The sequence below is a fragment of the Stegostoma tigrinum genome, chromosome 30 (assembly GCF_030684315.1).
Source record: "Stegostoma tigrinum isolate sSteTig4 chromosome 30, sSteTig4.hap1, whole genome shotgun sequence".
In the NCBI taxonomy this organism is placed as follows: domain Eukaryota; kingdom Metazoa; phylum Chordata; class Chondrichthyes; order Orectolobiformes; family Stegostomatidae; genus Stegostoma; species Stegostoma tigrinum.
The window spans coordinates 1,451,913-1,473,185 of record NC_081383.1 but is presented as its reverse complement, the minus strand read 5'-3'; the positions used below and the strand labels follow the sequence as shown (position 1 = coordinate 1,473,185).

At 50.3% G+C, this 21,273-nt stretch overlaps 1 protein-coding gene across 2 annotated transcripts in view; it reads left to right on the top strand.

Moving 5' to 3' along the window:
• LOC132205999 (unconventional myosin-IXb-like) overlaps nucleotides 1-21,273 on the top strand; it is a 45,337-nt gene that overhangs the window by 23,547 nt on the left and 517 nt on the right. The window contains exons 3-18 of one of the 2 annotated variants that reach the window (XM_059638608.1): nucleotides 509-571; nucleotides 1,420-1,519; nucleotides 1,888-1,991; nucleotides 4,099-4,228; nucleotides 6,026-6,115; nucleotides 8,480-8,596; nucleotides 9,425-9,559; nucleotides 10,490-10,611; nucleotides 11,671-11,812; nucleotides 12,818-13,016; nucleotides 13,282-13,357; nucleotides 15,883-15,999; nucleotides 18,929-18,968; nucleotides 19,874-19,996; nucleotides 20,141-20,221; nucleotides 20,687-20,797. In XM_059638608.1, the coding sequence (XP_059494591.1) occupies nucleotides 509-571; nucleotides 1,420-1,519; nucleotides 1,888-1,991; nucleotides 4,099-4,228; nucleotides 6,026-6,115; nucleotides 8,480-8,596; nucleotides 9,425-9,559; nucleotides 10,490-10,611; nucleotides 11,671-11,812; nucleotides 12,818-13,016; nucleotides 13,282-13,357; nucleotides 15,883-15,999; nucleotides 18,929-18,968; nucleotides 19,874-19,996; nucleotides 20,141-20,221; nucleotides 20,687-20,797 (1,750 nt within the window). The remainder of the gene's footprint in view (nucleotides 1-508; nucleotides 572-1,419; nucleotides 1,520-1,887; nucleotides 1,992-4,098; nucleotides 4,229-6,025; nucleotides 6,116-8,479; nucleotides 8,597-9,424; nucleotides 9,560-10,489; nucleotides 10,612-11,670; nucleotides 11,813-12,817; nucleotides 13,017-13,281; nucleotides 13,358-15,882; nucleotides 16,000-18,928; nucleotides 18,969-19,873; nucleotides 19,997-20,140; nucleotides 20,222-20,686; nucleotides 20,798-21,273) is intronic. The other variant, XM_059638609.1, reaches the window with a different exon arrangement.

Genomic DNA, 21,273 nt, shown 5'->3' with positions numbered 1-21,273 from the left:
CTTGCTGTGTTCCCCCCCTCCCTCCCTTGCTGTGTTCCCCCCCTCCCTTGCTGTGTTCCCCCCCTCCTTGCTGTGTTCCCCCCCCTCCTTGCTGTGTTCCCCCCCCTCCTTGCTGTGTTCCCCCCCCTCCCTTGCTGTGTTCCCCCCTGTTTCCCCCCTCCCCCTCGTTCTCTCTCTGACACGTATGCATGTAGTTAATAGCAAATCTTTCACACAGACTCGGACACTCACTCACCCTCCCTTTCTCTGACATGAGTCAGCTCATCCATCTCTGCCCCTCTCTCTGACCCACACAGAGATACCCACAGCCTGTTCCAACTCCGGCTCCTTGAGTTTGATGTTTCTATTTTTGAGATGTGGGTCAGCACTTTCCCTGAGGGAGAGTGAAAGGTCTGACACTGGTGTGTTAACTTTTCCACATCTCTGCCCCTTCCATTTGTTGTGACAGCTCCCTTCCCCCGCTTCTCTCACTCCTTTCTCTGTGATTTAAGGTTCTGTTTTTTTCCAGGGCTATTGTAGAGAAATATCTCCTGGAGAAATCGCGCCTGGTGTCCCAGGAGGCTGATGAGAGGTGAGATTCGACTGAGGGGCTGGTGACCCCACGACCTCGTATAAAATGTCTCGAGATGACTTTGTGTTGGGGAGTAATTTGATTGGTGAATGAGACGACACTTTCAGAACAGATGCTGGACATCAAAGAGAGAGAACATGTCAGTTTTCTGGGTTTTGATGTGCGCCCAAGGTAGAGACAAGGACGGAGATCAAAGATGAGACATGGGCCCTCTCCCTGACCTGCTCACTAATCCACACTCACATTTATTCTGTGCTTTGAGCAGAGACTTGGTGCAGCTGGTTAAATGGAGCGTGTCTCCCTGTTCACCATCAGGGAATCGTGCTCCTTGTTTCAGTTCTCCAGCTGCAAGGCCTGGAGAATGTGGCTGCCTTTTATTAAACCTGTACATTCCAACTGCCATGCCCCCTCCGAAACCCAGATACAGGATCAGCAATTGCAGTTTGCATTTGTATAGCACCTTTAACATAACAGAATATCTGAGGTTCACTGATTGGTGGATTGCACCTCATTGCCAGAGCATTACATCAGTTCTGATGGTGAGAACACCAGGCTGTTTGGCCAAAATATCATTGGATCGTGGTGAGTCCTACCAGACGATGATATTGCAGCTACCTCCTGCTGAAATCTTCGAGCTGTGTTGGACCTGCTGCAAGTTACTTTCGACATGACTCAACCTCGTTAATGACCATCTTTGTTCATTGATCTCTTCACCCTGAAATTCACTAAGTTCCATTTTATCTCCTCTCTCTCACACCCTTCCCTACCCTTCTCTCTACTCTCCCATCCTCCGCCTTCCTTCCCCCCCTCCACCCTGTCCTTATTCCAATCCCCACCACCCCATGCAGGAACTACCATGTATTTTATTATTTGTTGTTGGGGGCGACTGAGTCGGAGCGATGGGATTTCCAGTTGAAGCAGCCAGCTGATTATTACTACCTCAATCAGGTACATCCAGGATTCTACAGTGAACCCAGACACTTAACAATGAACAGGAAACACCTGAAACAGGCTGTGCTAGTGTTCCCATTTCACACCCACTTTGTCTCTCTGTATGTCCTGACAATCCCTGAACAACACCTTTCTCTCGCTCGCTGTTCTTTCTTGGTCATAAGTACGTGCCCTGCTGTCTCCTCTTACTGCTGTGCACTATCTACTCACCAATACCCCAACTGCATGGCCTGGACCCCCCTCTCAGCCCCTTCCCCAAGTGCTGCAATCCACACCCCTCCCCCAACCCAGTGTCCTGCATCTCTTTGTCTCTCCTGTCCTCTACAGAGCTGAATTATACCCCGTCTTTTCCTGACGTCTTCTAGAAGCAGAATTTTTGTGTGGACGATGGCGAGGATCTGAAACACGAGTTTGAGCGCCTGAAACAGGCCATGGAGATGGTCGGCTTCCTGCACACAACCAAGAATCAGTGAGTTCACTGTTGTTAACCTTCACTCTCTTTCATCTCCTGATCGTCAGCGCACCCAGCGGTTGGTGTGAGGGCAATGGGGCAGCATGATTGGGTGGTCAAGAGGCACATGGGATACTTGTCTTTAATATTAAAGTCATTGAAAACAGGAGCAGGGAGGTTACAGTGGAGCTGTATGTGTGAGTTAGGCCAGAGCTATTTGCAGTTCTGGGAACTGCCGTATAGGAGAGATGTGTTTCCAGTAGGAAGGGAGTAGTACAAGTAGAGGGGGGACTCACCAGGACATTGGCTGGGCTGGAGTGACTCAGCTCCAAAGGGAGAGGCTGGGTTGTTTCCCTTGGAGCAGGGAAGGCTGAGGGAGGACCTGATTGAGGTTTATAAAGCACTGAGGGGCACAGACATGGGAGATAGGGAGAAGCCTTTCTCCCCACTGGACGGGCAAATAACCAGAGGTGAGGGGGAGGGCACAGTTTTTTGGTAAGGAGCAGGAAGTTTAAAGCGGATTGGAGGAAATTTTCGTTGCAAAATAGGATTAGAATAGATGGTTGTTTGAGCAGCACAGATATGATGGGCCAAAGGGTCTCTTTCCATGGTGTACTGGTTAATCACAGTGTCATAGAGTCGTAATGATACACAGCACAGAAAAAGACTCCTCAGTCCAATTCATCCATGCTGACCAAATATCCTAAATTAATCTAGTCCCATTGCCAGCATTCGGCCCATATCCCGTACCCAACCAGATGCCTTTTAAATGTTGTAACTGTACCAGCCCCCACCCACTTCCTCTGGTGACTCATTCCACACACGCACCACCCTCTGTGTGAAAAAGTTGCTCCTTAAATCCCTTTTAAATCTTTCCCCTCTCACCTTAACCCTATGCCCTCTAGTTTTGGGCCCCCCACACTGGGGAAAAAGTCCTTGTCGATTTGCCCTATCTATGCTCACGATTTTTTTTCCTTTATTCAGGGTGGCACGGTGGCTCAGTGGTTAGCACTGCAACCCCACAGCACCAGGGGCCCGGGTTCAATCCCAGCCTCGGGTGACTGTCTGTGTGAAGTTTGCACATTCTCCCTGGGCCTGCATGAATTTCCTCCGGGTGCTCCGGTTTCCTCCCACAGTCCACAGATGTGCAGGCTAGGTGCATCGGCCATGCTAAATTGCCTGTAATGTTCAGGGGTGTGTGGGTTACAGGGGGATGGATCTGGGTGGGATGCTCCAAGGGGTGGTGTGGACTTGTTGGGCCGAAGGGCCTATTTCCACGCTGTAGGGAATCTAATCGAATCATTCATGGGATGAGGGTGCCACTGACCAGGCAGCATTTATTGCCCATTCCTCATTGCCCAGAGGGTAGTAAGGAGTCAACCACATTGCTGTGGGTCTGGAGTCACTTGTAGTCCAGACCAGGTAAGGATGTCAGTTTCGTTCTCAAAAGGACATTAGTGAACCAGATGGGTTTTTCCAACATTCAACAATGGATTCATGGTCATCATTAGACCCTTAAATCCAAATATTTATTGAATTCAAATTCCGCCATCTGCCGTGGCGGGATTTGAAACCCGGTCCCCATAACATTATCTGGGTCTCTGGATTAAACCGTCCAATGATAATACCTCGCCTCCCTGTAAACCTCCATAAGGTCACCCCTCAGCTTCCGATGCTCCAGGGAAAATAGCCCCAGCCTATTCAGCCCCTAGCCCCTGTGCCTCAAACCCTCCAACCCTAACAACATCCTTGTAAATCTTTTCTGAACTCTTTAAAGTTTTGCAACATCTTTCCTGCAGCAGGGAGACCTGAATTGAATGCAGTATTCCAAAAGTGACCAAACCAATGTCCTGTACAGCCACAAAATGACCTCCCAACTCCTCTACTCAATGCACTGACCCATAAAGGCAAGCGTACCAAACACATCCTGATGTTGTACACCTAGTAGATTGGCAGCAGCCTGAGGCAGGATGGGATTTGCAGGCTGCCCCGCTATAGCTGTCATGATCTGTGAATTACTGGAGTGTATAGATTTTCAATTTTGTTTGAAACAGGTGAGATTATTGAAGGTTTATTATTTGGCAAAATTCTGTCCTCAGTCTGCTGACTCTCTTTCCTCTTCCAGGATATTTTTGGTGCTTTCTGCCATCCTCTATCTTGGGAATGTTGTCTATAAGAAGAAGTTTACTGGCAGAGAGGAGAGCTTGGAGGTTGAACCCTCTGAAGTCCTGGACACCCTGTCAGCGCTGCTGAAGGTGTGTGAGAGTTTGAGGATAACGGTCATGTAGACATTGTTCCAAACCCAACCAGCCCAGGTTCAGGAGGACATGAGAAAACCCAGTTAATATCTGCTGCCTGTATACAGTGAAACACGGTGAATAAAGGATTGGGGAGCAGGATTCCCTTCATACTCTGCCACTGGCCAAATCCTGGAACTTCCTGCCAAACAGTACTGTGGGTGCCCTTTCACCACATGACAATGTAACTCACCGCTGCCTTCTCTAGGGCACTTTAGGGGTTAGCAGTGAACAGTGGCCTCACTCACAACACCCACATCCCGTGAACAAATTTACAGAAACCTCAAAACCCCAGTGGTTGAGCGTATGGAGAACCTTTTCCAATTGGAATTTGTTCTGCTCTGGGATGCTGACATGGGTGTACACAGAAGTCTCTGGATCTGGCCCAACACAAGATAATTGCCCCCATTATTGAGCTGCAGAGGTCACCTGGATACCAGGAGGCACTTATACACCCCCATCCCCAATCAACTCCCCTCAATTCTGCCCTCACTTCCTACCTTCCTGACATGGGGATGAGCTTCACTCAGGGTGCTTTCTGCATTGTACAGTGTTTGCAGACAGAGGCCATTCTGTCCATGTACAGTGTGCCAGTGTTTTTGCTACGCACAAGTCTTCTCACTCCTATCACAATATACTTCTAGATTTTTCTGCCTTGAGTCTTCACCCAGACTCCCCCTTAAATAAAAAACAGAGAACAAAGAAAATTACAGCACTGGAACAGGCCCTTTGGCCCTCCAAGCCTGCGCTGATCGAGATCCTCTGTCTAACCTGTCATCTATTTTCTAACGGTCTGTGTCCATTTGCTCTCTGCCCATCCATGTACCTGTCCAAATATATCTTAAAAGACGCTAACGTGTCTGCCTCTACCACCTCTGCTGGCAACGCGTTCCAGGCGCCCACCACCCTCTGTGTAAAGAACTTTCCACGCATATCTCCCTTAAACTTTCCTCCCCTCACTTTGAACTCATGACCCCTAGTAATTGAGTCCCCCACTCTGGGGGAAAAAGCTTCTTGCTATCCACCCTGTCTATACCTCTCATGATTTTGTAGACCTCAATCAGGTCCCCCCTCAATCTGTCTTTCGAATGAAAATAATCCTAATCTACTCAACCTCTCTTCATAGCTGGCACCCTCCATACCAGGCAATATCCTGGTGAACCTCCTCTGCACCCTCTCCAAGGCATCCACATCCTTTTGGTGATGTGGCGACCAGAACTGTACTCCAAATGTGGCCGAACCAAAGTCCTATACAACTGCAACATGACCTGCCAAATCTTGTACTGAATACCCCGGCCAATGAAGGAAAGCATGCCACATGCCTTCTTGACCACCCTATTGACCTGCGTTGTTACCTTCAGGGAACAATGGACCTGAACACACACATCTCTCTGTTCATCAATTTTCCCCAGGACTTTTCCATTTACTGTATAGTTGGCCCTAAATGCAGCCCTCTCCAGCCATTCCTGGTGAGACTGAGCCCTACATCCTTATTGTTATCTGGGGAAAGACTTTTCTCCTGAACTCCCAATTGGATTTATTTGTGATATTCATGACCCCTCGTTCTGGTCTTGATGATGTAAGATATTTTCTCGAGGTCTGCTCCATCAAAACCACACTACAAGACCAGATTCTCCTGTTTCTTGCACCTTCTCCAGTGCCTCTGCATTTAGTTTGGAATGCGGGGACCAGGTATTTATGTGGAGTCACAGTTACTGGTCTGGGTACTGATTATTCTCCTGCTGTACCGCATAGGTAAAGCGGGACTTGTTAATCGAGGCTTTAACAAAGAGGAAGACCGTGACTGTTGGAGAGAAGTTGATTTTGCCTTACAGTCTCAATGAGGTAAGTCCCACAGCCCTGTTTCATAGAACACTACAGGCCCTTCGGCCCTCGATGTTACGCCGACCTGTGAAACCAATCAGAAGCCCATTTAAACTACACTATTCCATTATCATCCATATGTTTATCCAATAACCATTTAAATGCCCTTAAACTTGGTGAGTCTACTACTGTTGCAGGCAGGGCATTCCACGCCCTACTACTCTCCTAGTAAAGAACCTACCTCTGACATCTGTCCTATATCTATTACCCCTCAATTTAAAGCGATCCCCCCTCGTGCTCGCCGTCACCATCCGAGGAAAAAGGCTCTCACTGTCCACCCTATCTAATCCTCTGATCATCTTGTATGTCACTATTAAGTCACCTCTTAACCTTCTTCTCTCTAATGAAAACAGCCTCAAACCCCTCAGCCTTTCCCCATAAGACCCTCCCTCCATACCAGGCAACATGCTGGTAAATCTCCTCTGCACGTTTTCTGAAGCTTCCACATCCTTCCTATAATGCAGCATCCAGAACTGTATGCAATATTCCAAGTGCGGCCACATCAGAGTCTTGTACAGCTGCAACATGACTTCATGGCTCCGAAACTCAATCTCTCGACCAATGAAACCTAACACACCGTATGCCTTCTTAACAACCCTATCAACCTGGGTGGCAACTTTCAGGGATCTATGCACTTGGACACCAAGATCTCTCTGCTCATCCACACTACCAAGAATCTTACCATTAGTCCAGTACTCTGTATACCGGTTACTCCTTCCAAAGTGAATCACCTCACACTTTTCTGCAGTAAACTCCATTTGCCACCTCTCAGCCCAGCTCTGCAGCTTATCTATGTCCCTCTGTAACCTGCAACATCCTTCGTCACTATCCACAACTCCACTGACTTTAGTGTCATCTGCAAATTTACTAATCCATCCTTCTACGCCCTCATCCAGGTCATTTATAAAAATGACAAACAGCAGTGGCCCCAAAACAGATCCTTGCGGTACACCACTAGTAACTGAACTCCAGGATGAACATTTCCTATCAACCACCACCCTCTGTCTTCTTACAGCTAGCCAATTCCTGATTCAAACCGCTAAATCACCCTCAATCCCATGCCTCCGTATTTTCTGCAATAGCCTACCGTGGGGAACCTTATCAAACGCTTTACTGAAATCCATATACAGCACATCAACCGTTTTACCCTCATCCACATGTTTGGTCACCTTCTCGAAGAACTCAATGAGGTTTGTGAGGCACGACCTACATTTCACAAAACTGTGTTGACTATCCCTAATCAAATTATTCCTTTCTTGATGATTATAAATTCCATCTCTTCTTATCCTCTCCAAAACTTTACACACAACCGAAGTAAGGCTCACTGGTCTACAATTACCAGGTTGTCTCTACTCCCCTCCTTGAACAAGGGGACAACATTTGCTATCCTCCAGTCTTCTGGCATTATTCCTGTAGACAATGACGACATAAAGATCAAAGCCAAAGGCTCTGCAATCTCCTCCCTAGCTTCCCAGAGAATCCTAGGATACATTGCATCTGGTCCGGAGACTTATCTATTTTCACACTTTCCACAATTACTAACACCACCTCCTTACGAACCTCAATCCCATGTAGTCTAATAGCCTGTATCTCAGTATTCTCCTCAACAATATTGTCTTTTTCCTGTGTGAATACTGGTTTCATTCTGGGGGTAAGCTGAAGAGCACAGGGGAAACAAGAGGTTGTGTTTCACTCTGGTGCTGGGAGAAGTTTCTGAACTCGGCCTGCAGCAAGAACCAGACTGTGTCTCACTGACTGAGTCAGCTGTGTGATGAATCCGATTTGGATTGGATACTCCGGTCCTGACGAACGCTCGGCTTAGAGCCCTGATAGTTCATGCTCTTCTGGATTTGGGAATATAATGATATGGGGGCTAACTGTCATGGTACTGAGGCCATAAACGTAAAAAGTGGCAAAGATGCAATTTCCAACCTAAATACAGCCAAGCAGCAGTGGGCCAGTCTGGGCTGAGTCACAGAGAACAGTGTGGGACTGTGGGGCAGACAAACAGGGGAGGCTGGAAGAACGCAGCAGGTCAGGCAGCATCTGGAGGAAAGGAGCAGTTAGCATCTTGAGTATTACCCTTCTTTCAGGAGTTGGGGTAATACCTGAAACATTGACTGCTCCTTTCCTCCAGATGCTGCCTGGCTTGCTGTGTTCTTCCAGTCTCCTCTTTATCTGCCTTGGAAGCTGCAGTTTTCATTTATGTCTGACCAAGTAGTACTATGGGGAATAGGTTAACCCTGACTGGAAAAGGGGATGGACCAGTAGAGTCCTGGCACTCCGCACAGAGACTGGCCTGATTGGCTATTTTGTGTTTTCCAGGCTGTAACGACTCGGGACTCGATGGCCAAGTCCCTGTACGCAGCACTTTTTGATTGGATTGTTCTTCGGATTAATCATGCTCTCCTGAACAAGAAGGACATGGAGGAGTCAGTGATGGTAAAACAGCAACCTCTCTATGAGAATCACAGGTTATGGTCTATGAGCCAAAGTACAGGGGGAAGGCAGAGTGTTCTGGGCAGATCCCAGCTGGAGTAACTGTGTTCGGCTGTGGGCCCTGTATCTTGGGAAGAGTGTGGAGCTCATGTAGTGCACATTCTGCAGAATGTTGCAGAAAATGGGAGGATGAAATTGCAAGAACTATTAACATTGGCACATGTAGCCCCTTGAGTTTAGAAAGTTAAAGGATCACCTGCTTTGAGATGATTAGAGGAGTTGACCGTGGTGTAGGGGGCAACAAGAGGTAGTCCACGACAAGGGCCAGAAAATTAAAGTCCAATACAGGCCATTCAGGGGAGATGGTCAGGAAATATCTCTTCTCACTGAGGGAATTGGGAATCTGGAGCTCTCTCCCATGAAGAACTGTTGCAGCTGAAGGTCTGTTGGGAATTTCAGGCCTGAGGCAGTTTGGTGAGGGAGGTTAATGAGTTTGTGCCAGGGTGGGCACACAGTTGGAATTGTTCTACCCTGGACTATGGTCACTATGGTCTGGAGCTCAGTTACTGAGTCCTGGGCTACGGTGAATGTGGCCAGTCAATTGATCAAACTCCACCCAACACAGTTTGAGCTGGAGGGTCAGGGCCCTCGAGTCATTAGGTTTGAGTGTTTGATGCCTTCGTGGTGTTCACTGTTGGGATTGGATGGGAATGGAAATGTTGTTGTGGCAGTGACTGTATTCTTTGCTGCTCTCACTGTCTTTTCCTCACAACCTCTCCCTTCCCCTCTTCCCTTCATCCTACCCCAATCGTTCCCCTACTCCCTCCACAGTGCTTGTCAATCGGAGTTCTGGATATTTTTGGATTTGAAGATTTTCCGAACAACAGTTTTGAGCAATTCTGTATTAATTATGCCAATGAGCAGCTACAGTATTACTTCAACCAACACATCTTCAAACTGGAACAGGTGGGTGTGACCCTACCGCGAGACCTTTCACCACTGGGAGAGACAGGGGAGCAGTCAGCAATGGGGGAGTGGGTGGAGGGGAATGAGGCAGTGGGGGGATCTGGGGTTTGGGAAGGGGGGGTCGGTAGGAGGGGCTGGGGTTTGGGAAGGGGAGCGGTGGGAGGGGCCGGGGTTTGGGAAGGGGGAGGCGGTGGGAGGGGCCGGGGTTTGGGAAGGGGGAGGCGGTGGGAGGGGCTGGGGTTTGGGAAGGGGAGCGGTGGGAGGGGCTGGGGTTTGGGAAGGGGGAGGCGGTGGGAGGGGCTGGGGTTTGGGAAGGGGGAGGCGGTGGGAGGGGCCGGGGTTTGGGAAGGGGGAGGCGGTGGGAGGGGCCGGGGTTTGGGAAGGGGGAGGCGGTGGGAGGGGCCGGGGTTTGGGAAGGGGGAGGCGGTGGGAGGGGCCGGGGTTTGGGAAGGAGGAGGCGGTGGGAGGGGCTAGGGTTTGGGAAGGGGGAGGCGGTGGGAGGGGCCGGGGTTTGGGAAGGAGGAGGCGGTGGGAGGGGCCGGGGTTTGGGAAGGGGGAGCGGTGGGAGGGGCCGGGGTTTGGGAAGGGGGAGCGGTGGGAGGGGCCGGGGTTTGGGAAGGGGGAGCGGTGGGAGGGGCTGGGGTTTGAGAAGGGGGAGCGGTGTGAGGGGCTGGGGTTTGGGAAGGGGAAGGTGGTGGGGGGAGCTGGGATTTTGGGAGGGACTGTACTCGCATGGGGACTGGCCCAATGGAGCCTGATGAGATTCTGACCTCGGGGCTGGAGGGTGTGTGATCGGGGCTCAGGGTAGGGTAGGGTCGGTGGATGGGGTCTTCTGGTAAACTTTACTATCCCGTTAAAACGTCATGGATTGACACAGCTTAGCTCGTCACCCTGACTCTGGCCTGGCCATTGTTGTTTTTTCTCCCCCAGGAAGAGTATCAGAGTGAGGGCATCACCTGGCACAACATCGATTACATCGACAATGTTGGCTGTATTCACCTGATCAGCAAAAAGCCCACTGGGCTCTTCCACCTCCTTGACGAGGAGAGCAAGTACGAGGGGGTCGGGAGTGGGGAGTGGAGAATGAGGGTGTGGTGGGGGAGAATGGCGGGGTGGGGAATCGGAGGGGTGGGTGAGGAATCTGGGGCAGAGTAAGTGTAGGTGTGTAGGAAGAGGGTAGCAACTTCAGGAATGTTGTCTCTGTGTGGAAGTGTAGGTGGGGCAGAGTCAGATAGATAGAGAGGCAGCAGAGTGATGGAGGGTAAGAGAGGAATAAGGAGAATACAGGAATCAACAGGCAAAAGTTCAGGATGAGAGACAGACGTGGTGTGAGGGAGTTGGATCAATGGGATGCAGGGAGAGAGACTAAAGGGATGGATGGACTGTGAAAGGAGAGGGTTTGTGGGGTGAGTGAGCTGGGCTGGGAATTGGACTCAGTAAGCAGACTGAGAGACAAGGGGAGATCAGAAAGGGGAGCTGGGCAGGGTTGGAGGGACTGAGTGTGTTTCTGGTTTTGATTGGGCCGCGGATGATTTAAATTCCTCTTGACATCTGAAACTGAGTGCATTCAGCTCAAAGTTCACAGGACTAGGCAATCCTATTTGAGGTCCTGTTATCTATTCTGACACCTCAAATCTAGTAGAATGTATTGTGTCTGTGTTTATGATGAACAATGCCTACGTAAACAGGTTACACTGCAATGACACTGAACTGCCACTAGTGGCACTATAGTTACAGTGTGATTTGTTTACATTGAGTTGCCTCCATTATAAACGAATCGTGGAAATGCTGACAGGAGTCGGTCTGGATGTCACATTGACAGCCAAACCCACCAGGCATAGTGATGGTGTGCACAGGGAGGAGGAGGTGTGAGGAGGAAGGGCTGGGTTGGGAGGATGGGGGCACAGGTACAGGATCCGGGAGGTGGATTTGGGCAGAGGGTGAGGGAGAGTCTGGACAGGGTGAGGCTGGAGGATGGGTCCACATGGAGAGTGAGAGTGAGTGAGAGTATAGGGGGAGAGTGAAGGCTGTCCTGAGGGAGGGTCTGTGTAGAGGGTGAGGGTCCAGATAGAGGGTGAGTGTTACACTGACCTGCCTTGTCCTGTCCTCAGTTTCCCTCATGCCACCAATCAGACACTTCTGGCCAAGTTCAAACAGCAACATGAGGGCAGTCGGTTTTTTGTGGGGACCCCAGTGATGGAGCCGGCCTTCATCATCCAACACTTCGCTGGCCGAGTCAAATATCAGATCAAGGTACGTCAACAGCAGTCCCTTCTACTCTCTGTCCCTGTAACATCCCCCAGCCTCTCCCTCTCTGTCCCCGTAACGTCCCCCAGCCTCTCCCTCTCTGTCCCCGTAACGTCCCCCAGCCTCTCCCTCTCTGTCCCCGTAACGTCCCCCAGCCTCTCCCTCTAACGTCCCCCAGCCTCTCCCTCTAAGGTCCCCCAGCTTCTCCCTCTCTGTCCCTGGACCGTCCCCCAGCCTGTCCATCTCTGTCCCCGTAACGTCCCCCAGCCTGTCCCTGTACCGTCCCCCAGCCTCTCCTCCTCTGTCCAGGATGTCCCTGGACGGTGACCTATTTCCCCCAAACCCCGGCACCCTCAAACCCCCGATGCTCCTCTTTGGAACAGTGACCATGGGGTCATTTATGTACACAAGCAGGTATGCTGGGCCTTGATTTAATGCCTCATCAAAACAGCAGTGTTTCTGACAATCCCTGAGGGAATGTGACACTATACGCCCTCCACATCACTGAGTGGGGTTTAAACCCATGATCTTCTCATTCTGAGGTGGGACAGGGCCACGTGAGGCCAGGCCTTACCTGGGGACTCTCAGCTGTGATGTGTGCCATCATAATACTATGTGTATATGGGTCTGTCCATCCTTTTCTGTCCTTCTCTGTCCCTTTTGCTCTGCCTCTCTCCATCTCTCTCTCTCTCTCTCTCTCCATCTCTCTCGCCCTTTCGCTCTGTGTGTGTGTGTCTCTCTCTCATTCTCTCTTTGTCTCTCTCTCCCCCCCATCGCTCCCTCCCTCTCTGCCCCCCTCTACCTCCCCCATCCATCTCTCCCTCTTGCACAGTCTCTCTCTTTCTGCCATATCTCCCCCCTCCCTCTTGCAGTATCTCTCTCTCTCTATCTCATATCTTGCCCATCCCTCCCTCCATCTCTCTCTCTCTGTCTCTCTCTCACACACAGCTGCATTTTCCTCTTGTATAAATGGACTGATCGCTGATTTTTGTTTTGCCTCACTGCGAGCAGGATTTTCGGGAAAAAAACACGGATTACATGCGCCCGGATATTGTGGCCCTCCTGCGGAGTAGTGACAGTGCGTTTATCCGGGAGTTGATTGGGATGGATCCTGTGTCTGTGTTCCGCTGGTCAACCCTTCGAGCTGCGATCCGAGCTGTGGCTGCATTCAAACAGGCTGGACTGCAGTGGGCAAGGAGAGCTGCCACAGGTAGAGGGTCAGGGGCGTGGGGGTGGGGGGGGCGCAGGGCTGGGGGTGGGGGTGGTGTGGGGAGGAAGGGGGAGCTGTAAGGGAGGGACTAGGAACAGGAAACGATAGGATGTCGGGCACAGACTACCAGGGGAGGGCCTAGCGGTGAGCATCAGGGGATGAGGGAATGGGGTAAAGTTGGTGGGGAGAGGGGTCAGGGCTGATAAGGATATGGGGTCAGAAATGGGGCTTGTGTTTCTCATCCTGACCCTCTCCCCATTTGCAGGAATGCCCCGGCGTGTTTCTCGTGTCCCTCTTGGAGAATTACAGCGATCGAGCACCTCATCGGAGAAGCCATTGCGGTAAGGATTGTGTTGTGTGTGGGGATGGGGTGGTTGTGGGGTGTAGTGCGACATGTAAATCTATAAAGGGACTAGTCACAGCTGGAGCAAGCAGCAATTGTTGGGTGGGGTGGGGTGGGGTGGGGCAGTGCGGGGGAGGTGGAGCACTATACTCTCGATACCCTGTTACGTCACTAATAGTGAGATACCTGCATCATCCTCAAAATGATCCATTGCCAAAGGCAGTGAATATTCTCAACACCAGATTTTTAGCATCTCCCCTAATGCTCTTTGTTTTTACTGAGTATGTTGGGAGGGAGAGATTGAGTAGTGGTTGGGGTTTGTGGTTTATTGAACCAGTTATTTCAGCAGCAGTGGCATTCCCTCCAGAGGTGAGTCTGTTCACCCTCCTGTGTATCATCTCACCTAGAGGAGTAATTTCTGATGCCGATCAGGAGGAACCAATCTCTCAGCAGGGTTGGCATTGCTTGCTGCATTCCCCTCACTGTCCTGTGGAAAATACTCAGGGGCTTCTGGTTAAGATCAGAGAGCAGTTTGAGTCAACGTCATTAAGACAGAACTCAGCTGTGTTAATATCCCATTTGTAAAGTGACATGACATTTATCCTGAATGGTTTCACAGGAACAGTTATCAAATGGGGAAGTTTGACACTGAATCAATATGGGGAGGAGGCAGTGAAGTAGTAATGGATGAGTAATTCAGGGCTCTGGGTTCCTGCTCTGAGGATATGGTGCAAATCTCACCAATAGCAGAAATTTGAATTGTCAGAATTTGGAATTAAAAAGTAACGCAGTGGTGGCCATGTGACCATTGTCCGTTATTGTCAAAAGCCCATCTGCAATCCTGGCCTGGCCTGTATGTGATACCAGGCTCCTAGCTGCTCCCTGAGACTCCACTGAGGCTGGGACTAGAGCTGGGCAATAAATGCTGGCTCATGGACTGATGCCCTTATCCCACAAACAAATTAAAAAAAAAATACAAGGTCATATTTAAGGAAGGTGACAAAGAGCTTGGCTGATTTTAAGGAGTATCTTAAAAGAGGTGGAGAGATTGAGGGAGAGAATTCCAGAGCTTAAGACCCACACTGGGTCCAATATCACTCTTTCGTTTTGTTTAGTCATGGGACGTGGGTATTGCTGGGCCACCATTTATTGCCATCCCTAACCACCCTGGAGAAAGCGGTGATGAGCTGCCTTCCCATCTAAATGCAAGGGTTAGAACTGAACCCAGTGAGTTCAGATGTGTTCAGGGCTGAAACACTACTTTCTTTCCTCTGTATCTGAACACCCTTCAGATAAAGACCAATGTTCCATTAGCTTCCACTTTAATAACATTCCTTTCCAGATCTAGTCAAGTGTGAGGGGTGGACCCGATTTTCTCCCTTCCCAAGTGTGCACATGGGCAGGAAGTGCCAGGCTGTGAGCTGTTGTTGCCCCAGTGGAGGTGATGAGGTGGGGCTGGGGTGGGGTGAGGGGTCTGTCCTCCTTTCCAACACGATGTGGTTCCTCTGTAGCTTTTTGCCTCTTCCCAGAGATTCCAGTTGTCTTCATTCTCCGTAATCTTTGGAAGAATTAGGGACATTGGGGTGCCATAGCCCCTGGAAGTGGGGATGTGGGTATAGGTTTGGTGCTGGAGGCAGGTGGGGGTAGGGGGGTGAGAGAGAGGGGGGATGGTGTCGGATGGGGTGGCTCACCGTGCCGTGTGTAACCACATGGGGACGCAGGTGGATTATCACAATTCTGGATTTTCTCTTTGCTGACATGCCGCCTTGGGATGGATGGAGTGAGGTAAGTAACGGAGTGATATGGATTGCACGGAGCACAGCACCAGAGGCCAGGCTGCAGCAGAGAAAAATATTGCCTTGTGTCAAAGCCTTTCCATTTTAATATCTAACCCTCTTACATAGACTAATACCAATCTCTCTCCTGGTAAATTCCTATCGAAATGGGTCCTTTGGGATGTGCCCATTCCATGGGATGTTAGAATTGGTCACATCAATATGGGCTTGGAGCTACATGGAGTTGCCCTTTCCCAGAAGGACATTACCCCATGTGGGATTTGGCAACAGGCAATAACTTTAGTTTTTCAAAACATTCTCTGATGTTGTTATGACACACCTCTGGAGTAGGTGACACTTGAATCAGGATCTCCTGGCTCAGAGGTAGGCACACTACAATTGCACCACAAGAGCCTGTAGCTTTTGTTTCCTTTTGTAAGTGAGCAGATGAATCACTCAGTCTTGTGGTGCACTGTTCTGGAATTTGAATTTGTGACATCAGTGTTAGAGCTGTTCCCCGCTGCTCTCTGGGTTTGAGGTTCCTGTTCAAATGGCAGGAATAATCGAAGCTGCTGAGAGCGCCTGGGGCTTCGATCTTGAGGTGATGGTCTGGCATGCAGCCTTGCTATGGTGACAGCCTTGCTGATACCGTTTGGTGTTGGGTCCTCTCTCTAACTCCATCTTCATTGTTTCTTCTCTGGCACTCTGTCTCTCCCTGACTTTCTGTCTCCTGGCAATGGTCTTCCAGTGAGTTGCATTCCCAGCTGATGAGGAGTATTCGAGGATGGGCTGTAATGCACGGTGACGAACCCCACAGCCTCCTCAAATCATTGCGAGGTACCGGAAGGCCCCACAGCCACCTCCAGTGAGTTTCCATTGAGCTCTGTCTTGCCTCAAGCTGCCATCTTCCTTACTTTAGGCCGTTTCTCTGTTCTCTGTTTCTCTGGGTGTCAGGCATTCAGGCCCATCGAGTGTAAATCCTACTGATGTTTGACTCTGTGTGAAAGAAAACAGTACAGAGTCAAGACCCGAGAGTCTCTCACCGTGTGTTGCTGCGCACCATCTTCATTAACCGGCTGGAAAATTGCAGCAGGAAAGAGTTTACTCTCTTGTGAAGATAAAGGTGGGGGTGAGAGAAAAGGGGTTGGGGGTGATGGATGCCGATGGATTTGCTCGCTGCCCCTGAGCTGAGCAGTGAGCAGCTGAAAGGAGCGAAAAGCCCAATAACAGTTACACCCAGAAGAAAGTGGGAAAGTGAAACCGGTCAAAGAGAAAGTGGATAGCCAGTTACTGAGTTCATCGGAGTGCAAGGATTGCTGGGTATCTTCTAAAAATTAGCATCTCTCTCATCACAGAAACCGCTGTGCAAATAGCTGGGGATGGAGTTTGGATCAGATCTTTACTGTGCAGCTAGGAATTCCCAATGTGCTCTAATGGTAGTGATAATGGGAACTGCAGATGCTGGAGAATCCAAGATAATAAAATGTGAAGCTGGATGAACACAGCAGGCCCAGCAGCATCTCAGAAGCACAAAAGCTGACGTTTCGGGCCTAGACCCTTCATCAGAGAGGGGGATGGGGTGAGGGTTCTGGAATAAATAGGGAGAGAGGGGGAGGTGGACCGAAGATGGAGAGAAAAGAAGATAGGTGGAGAGGAGAGTATAGGTGGGGAGGTAGGGAGGGGGTAGGTCAGTCCAGGGAAGACGGACAGGTCAAGGAGGTGGGGTGAGGTTAGTAGGTAGGAGATGGAGGTGCGGCTTGGGGTGGGAGGAAGGGATGGGTGAGAGGAAGGACAGGTTAGGGAGGCAGAGACAGGTTGGACTGGTTTTGGGATGCAGTGGGTGGAGGGGAAGAGCTGGGCTGGTTGTGTGGTGCAGTGGGGGGAGGGGACGAACTGGGCTGGTTTTGGGATGCGGTGGGGGAAGGGGAGATTTTGAAGCTGGTGAAGTCCACATTGATACCATTGGGCTGCATGGTTCCCAAGCGGAATATGAGGTGCTGTTCCTGCAACCTTCGGGTGGCATCATTGTGGCACTGCAGGAGGCCCATGATGGACATGTCATCTAAAGAATGGGAGGGGGAGTGGAAATGGTTTGCGACTGGGAGGTGCAGTTGTTTAGTGCGAACCGAGTGGAGGTGTTCTGCAAAGCGGTCCCCAAGCCTCTGCTTGGTTTCCCCAATGTAGAGGAAGCCACACCGGGTACAATGGATGCAGTATACCACATTTGCAGATGTGCAGGTGAACCTCTGCTTAATATGGAAAGTCATCTTGGGGCCTGGGATAGGGGTGAGGGAGGAGGTGTGGGGGCAAGTGTAGCATTTCCTGCGGTTGCAGGGGAAGGTGCCGGGTGTGGTGGGGTTGGAGGGCAGTGTGGAGCGAACAAGGGAGTCACAGAGAGAGTGGTCTCTCCGGAAAGCAGACAAGGGTGAGGATGGAAAAATGTCTTGGGTGGTGGGGTCGGATTGTAGATGGCGGAAGTGTTGGAGGATGATGCGTTGTATCCGGAGGTTGATGGGGTGGTGTGTGAGAACGAGGGGGATCCTCTTGGGGCGGTTGTGGCGGGGGCGGGTGTGAGGGATGTGTTGCGGGAAATGCGGGAGACGCGGTCAAGGGCGTTCTCGATGACTGTGGGGGGAAAGTTGCGGTCCTTGAAGAACTTGGACATCTGGGATGTGCGGGAGTGGAATGCCTCATCATGGGAGCAGATGCGGCGGAGGCGGAGGAATTGGGAATAGGGGATGGAATTTTTGCAGGAGGGTGGGTGGGAGGAGGTGTATTCTAGGTAGCTGTGGGAGTCGGTGGGCTTGAAATGGACATCAGTTACTAGCTGGTTGCCTGAGATGGAGACTGAGAGGTCCAGGAAGGTGAGGGATGTGCTGGAGATGGCCCAGGTGAACTGAAGGTTGGGGTGGAAGGTGTTGGTGAAGTGGATGAACTGTTCGAGCTCCTCTGGGGAGCAAGAGGCGGCGCCGATACAGTCATCAATGTACCGGAGGAAGAGGTGGGGTTTGGGGCCTGTGTAGGTGCGGAAGAGGGACTGTTCCACATAACCTACAAAGATGCAGGCATAGCTGGGGCCCATGCGGGTGCCCCTGGCCACCCCCTTAGTCTGTTCTAATGGTAACTTGCTACTCCTTATGTTGGAAGTGGATCAATTTCACAAACCATTTAGAGAACAGCTGCTTCCTTAGCTCTCCCTCTGGGGGAGGGCCACATACCCCGCTCCCAACCCCTCGACCCAATCCCACACTCCACTCTAGATCGCCATCCCTATCACACCCCCAGCCAATCGCAAGGACCTCCTTAAAACCCATTCCCAATCTCACCGCCCCAGTATTTCCTCCTCTCTGGCAGTGCCCCTGCTTTCTTCGTCCCCGGTATTTGCTTCCTCATTAATGCCCCTCCAGCATCAGCGCCTTTCTGTTGTTGCCCCTCCTTGGATAGCCCCCTCCATTATTGCTCCCTCTCTAGTGGAGCTTCCTTTCCCTCCCCTTTACTGCCTTTTCCCCATTTCTTTGCCCCCTTCCTATTATTGTGCCCACCCCACCCCATTATTAGTCCTGTTCTCTGTGAAGTATGTGCCTCCACTGGAGTTTGGGGGTGGGTGGGTGGGGTGGGTTGGGTTGTGAATCGGACAATCTGATTGGACAGCTCAGTGATGGTCAGCCAATCCCCGCACTCCCTGAAGTCAGTCACAGCTTTTAGCCTCGCACTTTGCAGCTTTCTGATTGGACTAACCCAACTGACACAATCTGAGGAACAGATTGAAAACAAACCGTCTGATGTTTCCACAGGAAAAATAAAGGCTTGAAACAAAAGCTGCAGATTCCCAAGGTACGTCTCCTTTTCCAATCAGTGTCCTTTCATTTTCTGACCTTTTGCTGTTTGAAATTCCTGCTTGGACAATGAGGAAAGCTTAGCTCTGATATCAGCTGTTCCACTTGGTGAAAGAAATCTGATAGTACTCTCGTTACTTTGAGGGTTAGGACAAGGAATAGGGGGAGGGGGAGGGCATGGGTTAGATTTAACATTAGGTTTAAGGTTGCCAGTAACAATGAAGCTGCTAACTCCAAAACCTCTTGGTCCTAATCGTGAGAAACATTTCACTTCTACGTATCTTGTTACAAATAGCAGGACAGGCCGTTCCTGAGATACAAAGAATGTAATGCGTAACTACTATCGCAGCCCCTGGCACAGACCCAGGGTTAGTTGCCCGAGAGGATCTGAGCTTGTGGCCTTGCAGTTAAAGGGGTCACGAGTTAAAGTTCCCAGTGGAACCCCCCTTGCTGAAGCTGGTATTCTGAATTCAGCACAAGCTGCAGAGACTGGAACTCCTGTCACCTCCAGCACTCTGTCCTTGTCCATTATTTACAGTGGCTTCGGGTCAGGGTTTATCCCAGAATCCTGAAATGAGGGTGGGTTTGGGGACAATGTGTGGGTCCAGAGGGACTTGGGGGCATAGCAACAGCTCCTGGCAGCATCTCACTGACCCTTTTACGTTGTTGTGGAAAAAACAGCAACTTTCACACTGTCAGCAGATCTGATTTATGGATGGTAAATGGCACATTTTGCCCAGGGGATTCAGCATGTGACCATTGAGTTGTTGAATGAAAAATACAACCTCAGGCTGTTGAACATATTCCTGTTGTTACTGACATTTGTTAATTGTTCTGTCTTAAACCAAGCTTTTACCGTTTTCTTTCTTCCCAATACTCCCCCAAACTTTACCTTTCCTGTAGAATCTCATCGACACATGTTCCTTAAAGCACATTGTCCGAATGACCCTCCACGATCGCACCACCAAGTCCCTGCTACATCTGCACAAGAAGAAGAAGCCACCCAGTATCAGTGCACAGTTCCAGGCAAGTGGCAAACCCTATGCTGTCCCTATTCTGGGAGTGTTTGATGGAGACTGTGTAGAAGGAGCTTTATATCTAACAGCGTGAGTATCAGTCTGTTGGAAAGGGTGAAATACTTACTTACATTGAACCTGATTCATGTTCCAGGCCTCTCTGAATAAACTGATGGAGACTCTGAGCAAAGCTGAACCGTTCTTCATCCGATGTATCCGTTCAAATGCTCAGAAGGTGAGTGATGTTGTTGGTGTTGGGGTTTCTTTCATTCATTCGGGGATGTGGGCATTGCTGGCTTGGCTAGTATTTATTGCTCATCCCTAGGTGCCCCTTGAGAAGGTGGTGATAAGCTGCCACCCTGAACCGCTGCAGTCCCACGTACTGTAGTTAAGCTCACAATGACCTTAGGGAAGAATTCCAGGATTTTGACCCAGTGACACTGAATGAACGACAATATATTTCCAAGTCAGGATGGTAAGTGGCTTAGAGGGGAACTTGCAAGGAGTGGCGTTCCCATGTATCTGCAGCCCTTGTCCTTCTAGACGAAAGTGGTTGTGGGTTTAGAAGGTGTTGTCTGAGGCCATTTGGTGAATTTCTGCAGTGCATCTTGTAGATAGCACACACTGCTGCCACTGAGTGTCGATGATGGAGGGAGTGGATGTCATAGACCTGTGACCATGTGTTTGTGTCTCTTTGCAGATGGAGCTGTGTTTTGATGATGATTTGGTTCTGCAGCAGCTGAAGTACACGGGTATGCTGGAAACAGTGCGTATCCGCCGCTCTGGCTACAGCGCCAAGTACACCTTCCAGGTAGGGACATCCAGACCCAGGCTGGAGGGACAACTGATAGTGAGGGAGGGTGTTGGAGGGTGGAGCTGTGAGCATGTGGATATGCCCCACTGCCCTCCCATGGAAACCCCCTTTCTTCAGGATCTGTATCACAATCCGAGTTCTGTGTCAGAGGCCCAGAGTTTTTAGAATGTGCCATTAATGAATAAGGTCTCCCAATGCTCTTCACACCTGTGTTACAGAATAAACATTGACCCTAATTGTATAGGACAGGTGGCCAGAAACTCTGCCATGGTGGCAGGTTTTAAGAAGCATCTTAAAGGAGGAGGACGAGAGCGCCAAGGGAATTCCAGAGCATAAGCAGCTCAGTAGCTGAAGGCCTGCACACCAGTGGTTGAGCAGTTATAATTGGGTTTGCTGAATAGGCTGGAATTGGAGGAGTGTGATGATTTGGGACTGTTAGTGTTTACAGAGAATAAAGGAATTCCATCACAGGA